This window comes from Lampris incognitus, chromosome 16 (genome assembly GCF_029633865.1).
Source record: "Lampris incognitus isolate fLamInc1 chromosome 16, fLamInc1.hap2, whole genome shotgun sequence".
NCBI lineage: Eukaryota > Metazoa > Chordata > Actinopteri > Lampriformes > Lampridae > Lampris > Lampris incognitus.
In genome coordinates, this window is record NC_079226.1 from 16308764 (window position 1) to 16325398 (window position 16635).

Genomic DNA, 16635 nt, shown 5'->3' on the forward strand with positions numbered 1-16635 from the left:
GAATAAGACACTGTAAGTCCCTCAGATCATTTAGCATTATTTGTGCATTCGGGGGAAAAGTTGCAGAGCAGGAAAACGGTGGATGTGGCAGAGACATGTCTCTTGTGGCTGCAGGAGAGCACGCCATGAATAAATTTAGCTTCATTCCTCGGCGTTTGCCTTCAATCATGGAGCATGATGTGTCAAAGCTTCACCCCGTGTGCATGGTACATGGAATTACCTTTCGCTGGATTGCTGAGCTGGGTCTAATAAGACTGGAGAACAAGCTGAAGGGGACAGACTGATAATTAGCCTGGCCAAAGTCAGAACCAGTGGTCTGGGGATGTTAACAGTTGGTCCAGGGATATATGTTTAGACAGACTGGTGGATTGGATTGATAAAAGAGTAAGTACTGGGACCTCCAGAAGAAATGTATGCGGAGATGTAATATACAACAGCTACGCTATGATGTATTTAGCCATTTATAGCAGTTAGAAAACATATGGTATACCAGAAATACTGGTTTTCAGTGTTTTATACGGTGAGTATATAGCCAATTACACAATTACAGAAACATTTATGTGTAAACACAACCTTTGTCATATTGTGTAAAAACTGAAAGTGTAATGATGGGGACACGTACTCAGCAAATCATTTTATGTTATAGTAAAATGTACCCAGGAATCCTATGGCGTATGAACCATAGAATTAAAGGCCATACCCAGTATTTATCACAAGCTGAAATATTAAAATGTCAATTTACATACAGATTTCCATGCACCTAAAAGCAAAATCTCTTTACCGGGCTATTTTGTATAATAGCTGTTTTTTTCTGAGATTTAATTGACCAAACAAAAGACATGACTAGTGCATTAAAGCAATTGTTTATTGCAGCTGAATCATGGCATATGTATAATTTTGCTGTAAATGGTTATTAACTGATACAGAAACCATGGATTCGTATAATAGCCAGTAATCATTTCACCTCAGAATGTGTTTTCTCCCTCATGCACAAGGTTAAAGAATTACTGTGTAGTCAATTCCATTTAGCAGGTCACAGAAACTGATTTGCTGCCTAAGGAATGTTTTTTCCCCCCGCTGTGCTTCAGTGTTGCAGTGGCATTCTGCTCACATAATCAAGGATGAGCGCTGCCTGTCTACCCAATCTACTACTTGGTCCCACAGGGAAAACTGACTTGCACAGGAAAACCTGCATGAATACTAATTTGCCTACTTGGCTTTAACAGCTTTGGCAAACCCATCTCATAGGAATTTGCAGAATATGATGCCTTTCCATATTAATTACCCAATCTGAAAATAGGGAGAGAGAGAGAGAGAGAGAGAGAGAGAGAAGAGAGGAAGAGAGGGATGGGATCGCGGGAATTGCTCTAAGTAGGGACTCTCTGCTCCATCCTATATACGGTTAATTATAATGTGATTTGAAGCATCTCAAGCAGGAATCTGGCAGCCAGAGTTGGAGCTCTATGGTCTGCAACTCCAGTTTCGGTCTCTTCATTATGGCTGCCCGGTAAGCCCCTCTTGCCCTTTCAACCTCAGGATTAGGGTCACGGACTAGGCTCTAGTGGTGGGCTGGGAGGAGGGAGAGATAAAGAGGGAGGGGGATCACTGGAACCGACAAAGATATAGATGCATAAATACTCACAAAATTACCTTAGTTTTGCCTCGTTTACACTCAGTCACTTAATTGAGGAGAACATGTCAGTTTTCCTGAAAACGCAGAGCTGGTCAACTTGTAGATAAATGTAATTTTACCTCAGTGATGTGTCGTGACCACACCAAGCTATTTTTTTTGGGCGGGGGGGGGGCAAAGGACCCAAAATTTCTTTTCCACAACACGATAAGGGTCCGGTGAGAAGAAAATAACCAAATAAAATTCCATTAAAAAAACAAACGAGAGGGGCTGAAATTAAGATTTATCTCGGCTCACAAAATAGCATCAAATGCAGACGGCATGATAAACATTTACACGATGAAACCGTTTTTGTCGTTCAAATGCTCTATGGGCATGTTACAGCGACTAATAAGGACAAGCTACCCGGCAGTAGACCAGAGCAACCCATTGCTGTTACGCGTCCATTGAAATCGTCGCCATAATAAGGGCTTTCCGTCCACGCCGAACGCATTTTCATTCGGCCCTTTGTGTTAGAGAATCTCACCTGGGCTTTGGAGTGGGGGGCAGAGGGGAGCAAACCTTGCGGCCCCGGGCCTGGCGCCCCAGGCTATGGAGAGACAGCCTGCCTCTGTAACCCACGCTCTCATTCACAGACATTATTCATGTGCAAATCACCCTTGGGACTATTGTTCACCCCACTGTGCATTCAGCTACTTCGTGAATCCAGCAATAAATGTAATGGACGGGCTCAAGATATTTTCCATGCAGAGCAAAGTGATAAGGCCAATCACACACAGACTCACTCAGATACCGAGAGCAACTTATCAAGCTGTCGTACATTCATTTTTAAATTTTGAGCAAACTATTTTTTTTTAACCATAAAGGCCATACTCAAAAGGCTCCTCAGCCTGAATGTGTTACTCCTATTTTACTTGAGTACATTTTAGCATCTAAAGTAGTGAATGAAGTTGTGTTTCTGCTCACAAGTTTTACATGCATTTTGCAATTGGGACCAAAAAATATATATTTGCCAAAGACATGTCGAAACAGTTTTGGGCATTTATCTAAGTAATTTAAGAAATATAATACCTGCAGAAGTATAACAAGTACTAAAAATGTTGTACTTTGGTTGCAAAACTGCCACTCACTGAGAGCAGTTGCCTTGAAAATTACTCAAGTAAGACATTAGCTCACAAAAGTACTCAATTACTTAGATACTTTCAAGCAAATAACACACTTAAAAGGACCCATTGTTGTTTGCAGCAACCGCATGGGCAGTCCCTGCAAATATGACAGTAAGAGTATTTTAGCTAGCAGTAAAACACAGTATGTTGTGCAGCAGCTTAGTTTGGTGTAAGCATGCAGAAGATAGCTTGCTTTGGGTTTATACACCAGCCCAACGGTTTTTGTTTCAGCGTTCAAGGACAAAGCCACTAAAAAACAACCCTGTTGATCAGTAAGACAGATTATTTAACTCTATATAACGGTGCCTGATGTCTTTGAAAAAGGTCCAAGCTTGTATAATCAAAACCACAGCCTTTTGTCTCTTTAACACACGTATCCCAAAGAAGATGCCGAAGAGGCCACGCCAGAATGAATGAATATTTAATTGAGGCCTATTGAGACAGAGGATCAAAATGACCTTGTTTTAAATCATTACTCCCTGATAAAAATAAAAAGTGGGTAGGCGAGAATGGAAGGTACTCACTCAAGAGCGTCGGCTTGTCCAGATAGCGGGAATATATTACACAAACATCCAGCGTTGACATGTTACGCCGAAACCACAGCATTGTTGACGAGTGCGTTCAACTTTGGTGATTTTTTTTTGTCCGTGTCTTCTACCATTTACAGACAAGACTCAGTTCTTCTGACCACAAAAGACTGAAATGTGAGAGGAGGTACTTCAAATATGAGCTATTGTTTGAAGATCATCGGAGAAATTACTGCAGTGCCACACCATTTCAAACGGCAGTAAAGCTCAACGAGAAATGTGGTTGTGCAGATGGTTGAATGGGTGGCTGTACATCATGTGTGGTTCAAATCTAAGGTTAGAGTGGCTTTTTATGTTTTCCTGCCAAAATACGCTTTAGAGCTGGTCCTTGTACTCAAGGATTCAATCATTTAGATGTATGACACAAATACAACCAGGCACTCCTGACAGCCAGTTGTGAAGCCAAAAAAAAAAAATGGCTGAGTTATGTTTTGGCATGCATTTAAACTTCAGAACCACCAAGCATACACACTTAAAGAGGTGAGCTTCCATTAAAGCCTTCACAACCCCGCACAATATCAAGATTCACAAAGTGCGGTTGCAAGACTACTTTCTAAAGCCAAGCACCTCGGCGCAATTTTCCTACTTTTTGTATTATTCTGTCAGTGCCTGGTAATTGCTTCATGTCATCTGGTATCAAGGTTAAGCATTCAGTATGTATAAAAGCTTTGGTAGTAAGATTACAAATACTAATTGCTGTCCAAGGCCCAGTGTAAATGGAAATTACCAGGTACATCTATAAAAAGGAGATGCCATCAATTTGCTCCCATGAAAACCTGTCAAAACTGGGACAACAAAAAGATCAACATATGCAGCTTTTCTTCCAGACTCAACTTTATAAATGTATATAAAAAGGTGATTAAACATTTATCCAAGACATTAAAAGGTTCTCATCAAGTTAAAACCTTTTCCCAAGCGAAATTCCCATCCCGTAGGGAATATACACCGAATTTTCGATACGATAACCTTGTGGTGAACATGTGACGACTCGCAACAGAGGGAAACACACTTACCAGTCCTGCAGAGATGGACTGAGTCAACACAGAACTATTCGGCCACGTTTTGAATTCAAGTTTCAAATTACAGAAAGGGATCAACTTTAGTTGTATGCCGCTTAGGGACTTTGCCGTTCGAGGCTCTGTGGGGACAAACAGATTTGGAAGTTTAGAGCTTACTGATGCTTTAGATGTGACTGTGTGGAGCAAACAGGGTTTATACATCATATGTCAGAGCCACAGTGCCACCATCGCTTTTAAGGCGAGTTTCTCGGTTGTTTTATCTGGAGCGTAGCCTGCTGTGTCACCAAGGTGTCCTCAGCAATGCCGGTAAACTGAGGAAGCTGTGCCTGAGATGCTATTTCAGAGCCACTCGAGCTGTAAATTCAATTGCAGACACAAACCTTGACCGAAATGTGCAGCACTACAGGCAGTCATCAAACGACTAATGAAAGTCCTGCATACAGCAGCCAGTTAAAACATGGGTTCTCTTCATGCAGTTTTCATCATGAGTAGGGATGTTACGTGTTATGGCCATAGTATTGTCGTCCAGGTGAATGTATCCTGTAAGTGCTTGTGATGACAAGATGACTTGTCATGCTGCAAGCGTTCATCTTCACACCCAGACCAGTTCATTAGCAAAATATATTAAGTCAATACACAAATGAACAATTATTCTACACAAAGTGTCCTATACATTTTTTTTTCTTTGCCAAATGTAATGAAATGTTAGCCATGTTTATAATCCAGGCATGCACTGGACTGGTAACAGCAATTTAACTTCAACCCAAGTACCCATGAGACCAATGACGCCAAAAATCTCAGATGTTTATGTTCTACTTGTCCATGTTGCTTGAAAAAACAACACTGCCACCACAACAGAGATCATATGCACTGTTTCTGCAGGATCGAAAAGCAGAATCACCGAGGATGGTTCAAAAATCAAGAATTAGCGGCCAGCAAAAGATTTGAGATAACACGACTTCTATTTATAGGTAGATTATACCAAAGCCAAATGAGACAACGGGTATATGAAGCAGAGTAAAAACTCATTGTAAGAATTCACTTTCCCCTGGCCTTAAATCCTCAATGAAGAGGAAATAAGCCTAACTAATAATGCCACACAATGAAAGAGACATTGAGAACCCAAAAATAATTACCTCAATCAAATTAGTTTCACATTAATATAAATACCAGATGCCTTTTCTGGACCAGAAAAAGCCTTGTGATAGCATCGGCACGAGACAATTTAGTTTCCTCCTCTGCGAGTGCGCCGAGTACAATGTCTTTACAAATGTTATTGACGCAGTCATTTGACATTTTTTTTCAAAACGTACTTCCTTCCCAAATCTAAACAGTGCTGCTGTAATAGTGGTGGCTTTTTAAAGTCAAGTGCCGTGGATGGATACTGTAATTGTGTCGCATCATGCTACATGGGTAACACCATGCCTTAACTAAAGCATAGAAACCTCACATCTCCTCCCACGACAGCCAGAGACACACACCATAAGCCAAGCTGATTATCATCATCATCATCACCATCATCATCATCTCAGGCGTGGAATTTAAAGGTTCTTTTAAAAATGTTTATTGTGTTGTTACACATTAGTATAATATAACCGCACTTCCATCACGAGCTATCTGTCACGCACAAGTATCTGTTGACATGCTCCTTAACATGGATATTATGCTAGGGAGCCTTTTAGCAAACTCCAAATTATTCTGCCATAGTCTCTTTTCTGTGGTGGGTCAGGGCTGGCTGAAGCCATTACTGGTAATGAGTGTGGAGTCCTACTTTAGAAGGTTCAGGCATGTAAAGTCACCTAAAACTGACTAATGGAATCCCACTGACACCAAACGCCGGGGGCTTTTACCACATTACAGCATGGCACACTTTTGGAAATGTATGCTCCAGACATAATGAACTGTAAATGTAAACTTCAGAATCCAGCCTCCCACACAAAAAGTTGGGGTTATTAATAGATAGTATACGCAATATAGTGTGCAAAATTAAAAAAAAAAAAATATATAGAAAAGACTACACTGCAAATGACTCCATTGCTCAGTTACAGCAACGATTACCCAAATCCCTTTAATACTCTGTAGACTGATTTTGTACTTTTCCACAGGAATTATGTGTTTGAATTTCTGCTGCATGCTTGTTTAAACAGGAATCTCTAATACATGCTTTGCATTTGATGGTGGTGCTAACTACTGCGACTATGTTACCACAGTAATACTTTGTGTCCGGGGAGATGGGCCTCTTCAACAGGTTCAAAGGTCGTGCAGTAGCATCCAGAGTGGTCATTGTGCTTTGTCATTTTACAGGTGACTCACATCACTACACTCGAGCATGCTGGAGGTAGAGCACTTGGAGATGCTTGCGGCATTCAAAATGCATGATTTTCAGCCCAGTGCAAACAAATCGCTTTAAAAGATCAGTTTAATCTATTTCAAGCTGTTATTATGAGCTGGAAGAGTTGTTCAGATAAAGAGACTGAAGCAGGGTTAACATCAGAGCGTTGGACAACTCTTCACACGCTTTACACAGCGTGAGAGCCATCAACTTTATTTGTTTTTATGATACAGTGTGCATATGATTTACAATGTAGACCCAGCGTTTACTAAAATAATGGTCAAGGGGTAAATTACCACGAGCCAGACTGTCTGAAACTGGAATGTGACATAACGTGCTGTATGAAAGCAATACCTCAGAGGAAATGTTAATCGCAGAAGTCATCAAAGTCATCAATGTTTGTGATGTAAGGTTGAGGACGCAAGGCTGCTTCGATCTCGGAGTTGCTGTCATCTGACTCCCCCCAGAAAGCTGCAATAAAGTGCAAACAAAGTACTCAAAGGATTTTAATGGCCATTACTAAATGCTAACAGTAGTTTGGATGCCATGCCTCATGCAAAGTGGTACATGACACTTCTCACAGGCAAAAATGATCCTGCAAACAAAACACATTATAGGGTCAGACACTAGACTCTCCTCACAGGCATGTTGGGGTTTAAAAGATACCACAACATTTTCCTTGACCTGAACTGATCTATGACAGGCATACGATTCTTTGTTTTAGTTCCGCCTATGTGTCTTTTTGACTAGCTATTTAGATCAGTATCAGTAGCAATGATTCAAGATTTAATTTGTGTTTGGTTTACATGTACAACCATGGAAACAGAATGCGTTTCCTACATTGACATTTTCAGGTTATTTATCAAATTACATAAAGCTTTTTGATAACACATCTAATTTAGCTTTAGGAACAAGAATTGAGCTTCAAAGCCATTTCATATTTGCAATTATCTGCAAAAAGCATTTATTACTAGAACTCATAATCAAATAATTGTATATATTTGTAGAGTATATAAATCAATCTGATTAAAACAAAAAAACTTCTTGATTTTTTTTCCTTAACATCTCCACAGTAATCAGTTCATTGAAAATCAGTTGTTTAATTCTCTTTACAAGCAATTAAATGATTATCTTAAAACTTGCCTTTCGATTGAGCAGCATAAAAAGTCCTTGTGGTTGCCTTTTCAGACCTAAAAACACAAAAACATAGTCGCTGGCATTACTCACATTTGACAAAACCATATTTAAGCCATGACATCTCACAATTCACGAATTGCAACATAGTTAAAAAGCAGAAAATGGTTCTGTCTTCAATCACAAAGACATGTTTGTAAAATGAACCTCAATTCAGAATTCAATCAATGGCAACATTTCAAGAGGTATCAATGAACAAGACAAATTCAAGGGGGACGGGGATGCAAATCATTGAAAACAGGAGCACTTCGCCTGAAAGACACGACAGATATAAAGCCATATCACAGACATGCACTGTTTACCTATCATGCACAAAGACTACATCTTTCATTATGTTACAAACCAAATGTGTTGGTGTCCAAGACGTTGTGAGGACACCTATTTCCCCCTGGAGGGGAAGATTTGCTGGCTAATCCAAGACAGAGCAGCAAAGGGAACTTCCTTGACTCCTGTTCTAATCGTGCTGAAGGACTTCCACAAGGCCCTCTTTATTCAGAAGTGGTCCAAAGACAGGGTTGCCAGGTTCCCATAGCATCGGTGATATCGCTATGTAAATGCATGACCCCCGAAAAGGCTTTGATCTACCTCAATACATATGCAATAAGGCTCCGTTCCACTTTTAAAGGCCTCCTCTTTAATTTACATCATCACAGGGCCTATTCAGCATCCCACAATATATCCTCATCATCTCCCAGGTTAGCATACATATCCATATGGCTCATTTGTCTGGACTTTCTATATCTGTGCTGAGTTGAAACGCTTTCATTGGAAATTGTGTGTGTGTGTGTGTGTGTGTGTGTGTGTGTGTGTGTGTGTGTGTGTGTGTGTGTGTGTGTGTGTGTGTGTGTGTGTGTGTGTGTGTTTGGGGGGGTACGGCAGTTCTCATCAGATGCGCTCTTCTATGAACAATCGTGTTGTGTTCCTCCATCTGCATCAATTTGAATCTATAACCTATTTGACTGTCATTCTGTCAATCGCCCCCAATTTCTCTTGGCCCAATCTTGGCATATGTGACTGTACACTTGGCACAAGGACCAAATTACCTTGGACATGTTCCAGTTACTCTCTTCCAAACTATACATTGCTGCATTTGCACCACTCAAAAGAGATAAAGAAGAAAAGAAAAAAAGACGCAGCCCTGGTCCCTACTGATGGTTAGATTGCTTTGTGACACATGCATTACACCATATAGACACCATAACTTTTACAGGGTAACCTTTATATCCCTAGTGCAATGAGTTTCTTGCAAGACATCTGAATGATTTGTGCATCTGTTTCCACAGTAAGGCATAATGAACCCATGGCACATAAAAATTGGTAAGTGAAACCAGACAGATAATCTTTATCAGTGCAAATTATAGCAAAGAGAGTCACAAATATCTAGCGTGTCAAGTTGTGATTCAAAAGACGTCTCATATTATCAAGGTCAAGGTAATCTTTATTATCCCCAAGGGGCAATATCATGTGTTAGGGTCTTCATGAGACATCATATCACCAAGACATGAAAATCTCTCAAAAAGTGCATTTTAGTGTTTAATTTTGTGTTGAGTATACATTATTGTCAAATTCACACCTGTTGTGGAATGGCAGGTGGTAGGGAATGATGCCTCATAGAGTACTGCAGATGTATTTCACTATTTCAGATGCATACAACACAAAAAAGTCTGCTTTTTCTATTCTGAATGTCACGGTGTCGGCCACTTAATAAGCAGTCCTGTTTATCTTTTTTTTTTCTTAGAAAAGAATTCTTCGATTCCATTCAGTGATGTTTCACGGTGGGGCAATCATTAAACATGTCATTAAACATATCAAGGACACCCATGAAACAATTATCAGCACTCTGCTCAAGATTATCTGATAAAAAGGATGCATGGGCAAGAGTTTTATGTCAGTTTGGACAACCAAAGAGCGTACTTTAGAAGAAGACGCTAGCCAAACACTCAATGGCAGCAACTAATTAGCTAGTATTTGATAAGGTATGTAGCGATGACACATAGTTGCAGTACAATTTACTGGGGTCATTGAACCCTTTTTGAATTTGCTTGTTGATAATATGAGGCGAGCGTGAACAAACAGGCAACAATGTACACTGTTTGCATTTGCAATGAGCACCCAGAACAACGCCTTAAGCTAGATGAGCTTTGTCAATCAAAATGTTCCCCCCGGAGCACAGGTTGGCACATCACAGCCAAAATAACCCAGTCAAGAATAACTTATGCAACTTATACATGCATGTGTGTGTGTACCTATATCAATTTCTCTCTCTAGTCAAGTATTCTAGTAATTCTTAGAAGTAGTAGATAAAGATTGCCATTTTTCCAGTATACACTTAATATAAATGTCAAAGGATATTATAAAGTGAACCTTACGCATAGTGAGCTTTAAATTAAAAGTGTGTTGTCCTGAATAATCACAAGAGTAGAACAACGCTTTGTCTGTACAAGCTACAAAAATCAGCTAGAATAACAGCTTTGGGGCAAGTTGAGGGTGGAGTTGAAATGAGGAGAATACCTTTTACGTTCAAAAACTGGCCTGCTATCCACAGCCAGCCATTTTAAATAGGTAACAGATAAAGTATAGATGTTGTTGAAACACATCCATGGAGCCTAGTGTACCAATTTACAACTGTTCGGGCAACATATCTCTACAAGGCCCTGCAGCGGCAAAAAATGCAGCAATATTCCATACGATTACTTCCCCTGCCACAATAATAGCTGTTGCAGGGAGTAAATTGGGCTTTTCTTTTCTCGAACTTCCCCCTGGGATGGGAATGGTCTATCAGCTGGTCCACTTCAGCCGGGGATGAGGCTGATTTCAAGACAGGGCTATTACCATAGAGAGCCCAGTCTGGATCTGACCCCTCCAATCTAATATTCCGTTTCCATAAACATTTATGCCAGTTCATCTTCTGCTGAGTTTCCCTTAATTGAGGCAATGATCTGAATATGTAAGTCAGGGCTGGCCACTGTTTTGCAGGCTTCGGTAGACAGAGGTGAATGTAATGTGTAAAATGATGCAAATTACAGCTATTGTAATGTCACCTTTAGCAGCGTCTCGTTATTCTCTCTCTGCCTTTTGCAATTGTGGCATATGGTTGTTTATCCTGTGTTTTAACAGTTTCTGTGACAATTGTGCATAGCTGTATGTACAACAGTTCATAAATTTTATAGTCTGAGCTTGAAGGGGAATAATAGGGGTTTCCCTTCTCGCTGCATTTCCTTAATCACAACTCTATTTTGAATTATCTGCAGGCCAAGGCTTTGCTGCTGTGGCTTAAAAAACAGTCCCTAAAATGTGTGCATTAAATGTTGTAATGCATAAGGTGATCTGACATTTATGTCAGAGGCCGTATAAAGATCATAGAGAAGAAAGCTGACTTACTCCTGTGTTTGGCTGATAGACAACACATACACCTAAATAAAACTAACATTAATGGCTGTAATTATGATTTGTAAACCACATCGTTGGTACAATGCACTGATGCAAATACAATTTAAGAGGGACTTCAGAGCCAATAAAAAGCTGCCTGAGAGAAGAAAGGAAAAAGAGTTTTTCCATAATAAAGGATATAGAGTGATGTATCATATATAATATACATTGGAGAGGATGTCTGGCAGTGGGTTAAGTGATACGACCTTCAAACTGAATCATAATGTATGAGACGGTAATGTGACTGATTGCTTATGAAACTATTTGCAGCAAATAATGAAGTACTGTAGGCAGGTCTGACATAGCGAAGAAATGCCATTTTTTTATGCCTTGTTTTCCTATGAGAGCAGCATCTTGATTGGGAGTCATTCAATTTGCAGAAGCAAAGTAACAAAGGAATTTCTTGTTGTGGAAACAAGTGAAAAAAAACGACAGCCACTATTACTGCTGTTATCACTTCTATAATTTTTCAAACAAATTTCAGTGTATGCAATTGAACTCAATATTGAAATGAAACATTTACTCAATGCCAACCCAAATGACAGATTGTCTCTGGTCATTTTTGTAACAAACAGTGCAGAAAATATCTATGGTTTCTACTGTAAAAAAACCCCATTATTATTTGCCACATTACTTAAGCTAAAGGTCTTGCTATTTTGCTGTTTCACTGATTTACACATTTATCTATCCCACAAACTGCTTCTTTGTGAACACAAATGGCTAGCACTATACTAGTTACAAGCCTACAGGCAAATATACTTTGTACTACATATAGAAAAAAACCCATTCATATCACACACTATTATACGCTATTAATCTCCTCTTAAACTTAAACCATCCTGTCCTATCAATGGCTGCCATGTAAGACAACCATATCTGATCATCTTACTGGACCATGTGTTTAACGTATCATGTGGTAGTCATATTATCCACAGTGATGTGTCTGTTGTGAAAGAATGCTTACCCAGCATTTAATATTGGCGTGCTCTGCCTGAAAGTACTGCTTTTATTTACTCCGTCTTTTTTAGGCTCCCGCCACCCACACAGAAATGCTAATAGCGCAGTAGCACTCTTGCTCAGCGGCGCTTGTCTAAAGATAAAGGGCGACCCATCACCTCATCATTCCCATCAACTCCTACTCCCATCCCAGCTGTGACCCCACAGAAATATTGTTTGGGCTCCGCTTAGATGTTCTCCCAACAGGCCCGAACGTGGCCAGGATGTCGCCCTCAAAAGGGGGCCAACAAGCAAGAGGCAGCTCTCTAACGTGTGAGTGCTCTCTGGTGGCAATGACAGGGTACTGCAGCTCAGAGATAAATGGGCATTCTGCCAGAAATGTCTGCACAGGCACACTCCCCCAGACTGGAGACAGTATAGTGGAGAGAGCAAGTGCAGGGGATGCTTGAAGGATACATCATTTCACTTTAACATGACACTATGGATGCAATGACATATACTAGGATTATTGCCTGATATTTGTTGGATCAAGAAACACACACACACTAAAATATAAAAGGTGCCAAATCAAGTTACTTAGATAAAAGATATTTTCTTTCCTGTGTTGAATTAACCACTCCTCAGTGGCCCATGAATAGAAAAAAAAAGACAAGAGAAAAGAAAATCAATTTACCCACTTTAAAATCAACAGTAGAAATGCTTGAGAATGTGTGTCAGCCAAAAAGTTGTATGTTTTCTTATGTGGCAGATGGATATCTCCTGCCGTTTATTTAGATGTGAATGGCTGTGGCCAATATGAGTAAGCAACTGCAGTACAGTGACCTCCTCTGGCTGAAGCCTCTAAATACTGCCTTATTTGTAATGTCAGTATCGTTTTTGCTCCATTTTTTTGTGTGTGTCTTGTTCCAAGTCTCCTCCTGTAGCCCAATATGGAGTTAACATTTGATGTTTTAACATCTAAAAATGAATATTAGAAAAGAAACAGGTGGTGGATGCTGACCTTGAGATCGAAGAGGTCTGGATACTTTCCTTTCAGACACCTTGCTTTGTTTCTTTTCAACACAGCAGTGCACATACAAGGTTTCTGTACTCAGATCGGACTAAATGCTGCGGTTTTACGTGTTGGTGTAGCGGCTGTTAGTCTCTGTTCAACTGTTTACATGGGCCTTTCTCCTCACAGGGCCACATTTTGGATCAATGATCTACCCTCTCTCACTGCCTCTTTGTCTGTTACTGTCTCTCTGTCTCCCTCTATCTCCCGCTCTTTTTCTGTCCCTCTCCCTTCTCCTTCTAGCACATGTCCCCCTCCCCCCTCTCCCCCCTCCCAGTGTGAGCTGACGGAGATGCCACACACATCGTGTCCCCCGGTCGCTCCTTCACACACACACACACACACACACACCCACACACACGTACGCAAGCACTGACACATACACAGCGAGAGAGAGGGAAACAGGGCCAGCTTCTGATTACGACACTTTGTCTGAGAGTGATTTGAGGGCAAATGCCTGAGCACATCCTGTTATCCAAGGCAGAGTTCTGTCGTGCACTAATTGTTGAGTCAAAGTTTCTGTCAAGCAAAGAGGCACACAAAAAAACAAAAAACATCACACTGGTTGACAACTGGAGGGTGCTGTTCTGTGTGTGTGTGTACATGTGTGTACAAGTTGAGTGTGTGTGCGTACTCATGTGTGCCACAATATTTGTGGGGATCAAAAACTGGGCAAAATAAATGACATATAACAAAGGCAGAAATAAAATAAAAAAGGAGTACAATCTGAAATGCCTACAGTAGAAAGGAGCATAATGATTCTTTGCACGAGAGGAAGCAGTGGCATGTACCCGCGTACAAAGGGGAACAAGTGGTCTTTACATGGAGTGCAGCTGCTTATTAAGACTCACTCCTTCCTGCATTATTCCTTTCATCCCCACTCAACCACAAAGTGATTTTGCTTTGCCACTCACAAAGGCAGCAAAAGATTTCTAATGGGCAAATCCTTAATAAATGTTGCAGATCAGTCGGCTTCCCCGTGATTTATAATACAATATACAGTGCATTCTATAAAAGTATCTGGCTGAAAACCACTGTGTGGGGGAGAGCAAGTAAGAGAGGTAGAGAGAGAAAGAGGGAGAGAATATGAAAGACCCCAATTCTCTCCAAAGCCATAATAGTGAAATGAGCACATATAAATGTGTTAAGAGTATCTCTTTGCATCTTGTATAGACTGCATGTATTTAATCTGTAAAGCTTATTAAGGCCCTAGTCATTGCTATGCAAAGCAGCACCCAGTGCTTTTCTCTCGCTTTTCAGCCGAGTGCAGTGTTTGGCCAATAGGACTGGCCCCCCGCCTCTCATTCTGCATTCATAACATGCAACATTTGCACAATGTATCTCTCAAAGGCCCCTGAATAGAGGGCCTTAATACTCATGTAAACAACTGCAAACCAATTACTTAATGAATCAGGCCCACACATAATGAGGAGCCACACAAAGGGCTATAAATGTATTTTTTGCACCAAAGCCTCTGCTTTAAACTACAATCCCTCGGCTGTAGTCTGAGCTTAACTGGCAAATCATAATTATTGTCTAAGACAACAGAGAGGAAGCCATTTTTGTATTTTGAGTCCAGCTCCATCCTCCTTTTGATGTCACTCATCAGCTCACTGACAAAATAAAGCAAATAATTAACAAGTAGGAACAAGAGGGGGAGAGGAAAACATAGGAAGAGAGGTTCAGTCAGAGAGAGAGCAAGTGAGAGAGAGAGGGAGAGGGGCAGGGAGAGAGGGGTAGAAGAAGAGGGGGAGAGGAGCGAAGAGATGGCAAAAGGGCGAGAGCAAGAGTGAGCAAGAAAGAGAGACGGGAGAGAAGCAGGGCAAGAGCATGCTGCAGTGTTATGCTTCAGCTCAAGTGCAGGGCTTCCAGACCACTTGTAGAAGCAATAAAGCGCAAGAAGTGACTGTGGTAAGTGGAATGCTTAAATGTAAGCGTTCCGGAGAAGGAGTGGAGGAAAACAGAGGGAAAGAATATGACCGTAAGACCAGGAAGAGGGTTGATGGTGACCAGTAGCACTTGGCACAGCTTCTGACCAACCCCTAGTGAGATTAGAGAGTGTCATGCATACATAACTTCTCATTAGTCCCTTTTAACTTATGTACACTACTGGTGTCTCATCAGTGCTCATGTCCTTTCGTTTGTCCTCTAGGTTTTTTTTCTCCCATCTCCAGGTTTTGTTTTATCACCTAAGTCGTGTGCATCTCATGTACTTTAATAACAGGGAGACGGGTGCCATCTGAGCGGGTCTGAGCCTGAAATTGGCTCATGTTTATTAACAAGGGTGGTCATCGGGGCTGGCAGTAGTAGACATCAGCATCTACGAGCGCCACAATAGAGCAAACCCATTATGCCCTTCCCTAGGCTAATAGGCAGACTGGGAGCGCCTGCTGGCCTGGCCAGGAAAATGCAGACTTCAGGCTCTTGTGTCAGTGTGGGGCCCCGTAATCAGATGAAATCAGACAAGATTATTCCTCATAACGTTTACCCAGCCATTACTGAGGCCTAAATGGGCTCCCAGTGAAGAGGTGCTCTGAGGACCCGACGTCCAATTGCAGATTTTGATGAAGTCGTGTTGATATTCAAATGTAAGGAAGATGCCGTTAGCCTCCACCGAGCTATTTACTGTCAGATATTCTTTTCCAACCCACTAAGGGCTCTGATTTGAGGAGCCTAAATGCTGCTCGAGGATGAAAAAATGAAAAGACTTTTCTCCTTGTCAATACTTGAGTCTCCTTCTTCCAAACATGGACATCACCAGTTCTCTTGACATTATCAGTTTGCACCCTTGGGTTAAGCATCAACAGGATGCAATTTTGACTGCAATTCATATTCTAGGTACCGATTTTGCACCCCACGAACAGTGAGAAATGGGCTTTGGGGGCGCTTTTGTCTTTGTGAGCGAATTAATGGGTGGCACCCCCTTGATCTTATGGAAATGAACAGGGAATTATGAGAGCGGCCATGCAAATGTACATCAACCACTTTGGTGTCTGGTGGCCCATTTCCTGTGGCCCGCTGAATAATAACAGTGTTCTTACCGAGGGTAAGGGTCTTGATGTGAGGAGCGCTTGGCCCTCCCCGGGTCCTCTTCACGGCCATCATTTATTCCTTAAAAGAGCAAACAGGGCCAGATAAACCATTTGATTTGGGCATCTAATCAGTAGCTAATCTAAGACGCATATTAATGTGCCTTCTTATGGCGAGAGGCTGAGAGGAATGGCCTTTGACTGTTATTCAAAGAGTCTGTCTACACAGGATATGTTGTCT

At 41.1% G+C, this 16635-nt stretch overlaps 1 protein-coding gene across 2 annotated transcripts in view; it reads right to left on the reverse strand.

The window, feature by feature from the left end:
• Positions 1-863: 863 nt before the first annotated feature.
• kiz (kizuna centrosomal protein) overlaps positions 864-16635 on the reverse strand; it is a 38922-nt gene continuing 23150 nt past the window's right edge. The window contains exons 13-16 of one of the 2 annotated variants that reach the window (XM_056296000.1): positions 16407-16476; positions 7878-7924; positions 7089-7205; positions 864-1569 (exon numbers count right to left, since the gene is read on the reverse strand). In XM_056296000.1, coding sequence (XP_056151975.1) covers positions 7102-7205; positions 7878-7924; positions 16407-16476 — 221 coding nt within the window. In that variant the 3' untranslated portion in view covers positions 864-1569; positions 7089-7101. Of the gene's footprint in view, positions 1570-7088; positions 7206-7877; positions 7925-16406; positions 16477-16635 lie in introns of those variants that run through there. The other variant, XR_008811728.1, reaches the window with a different exon arrangement.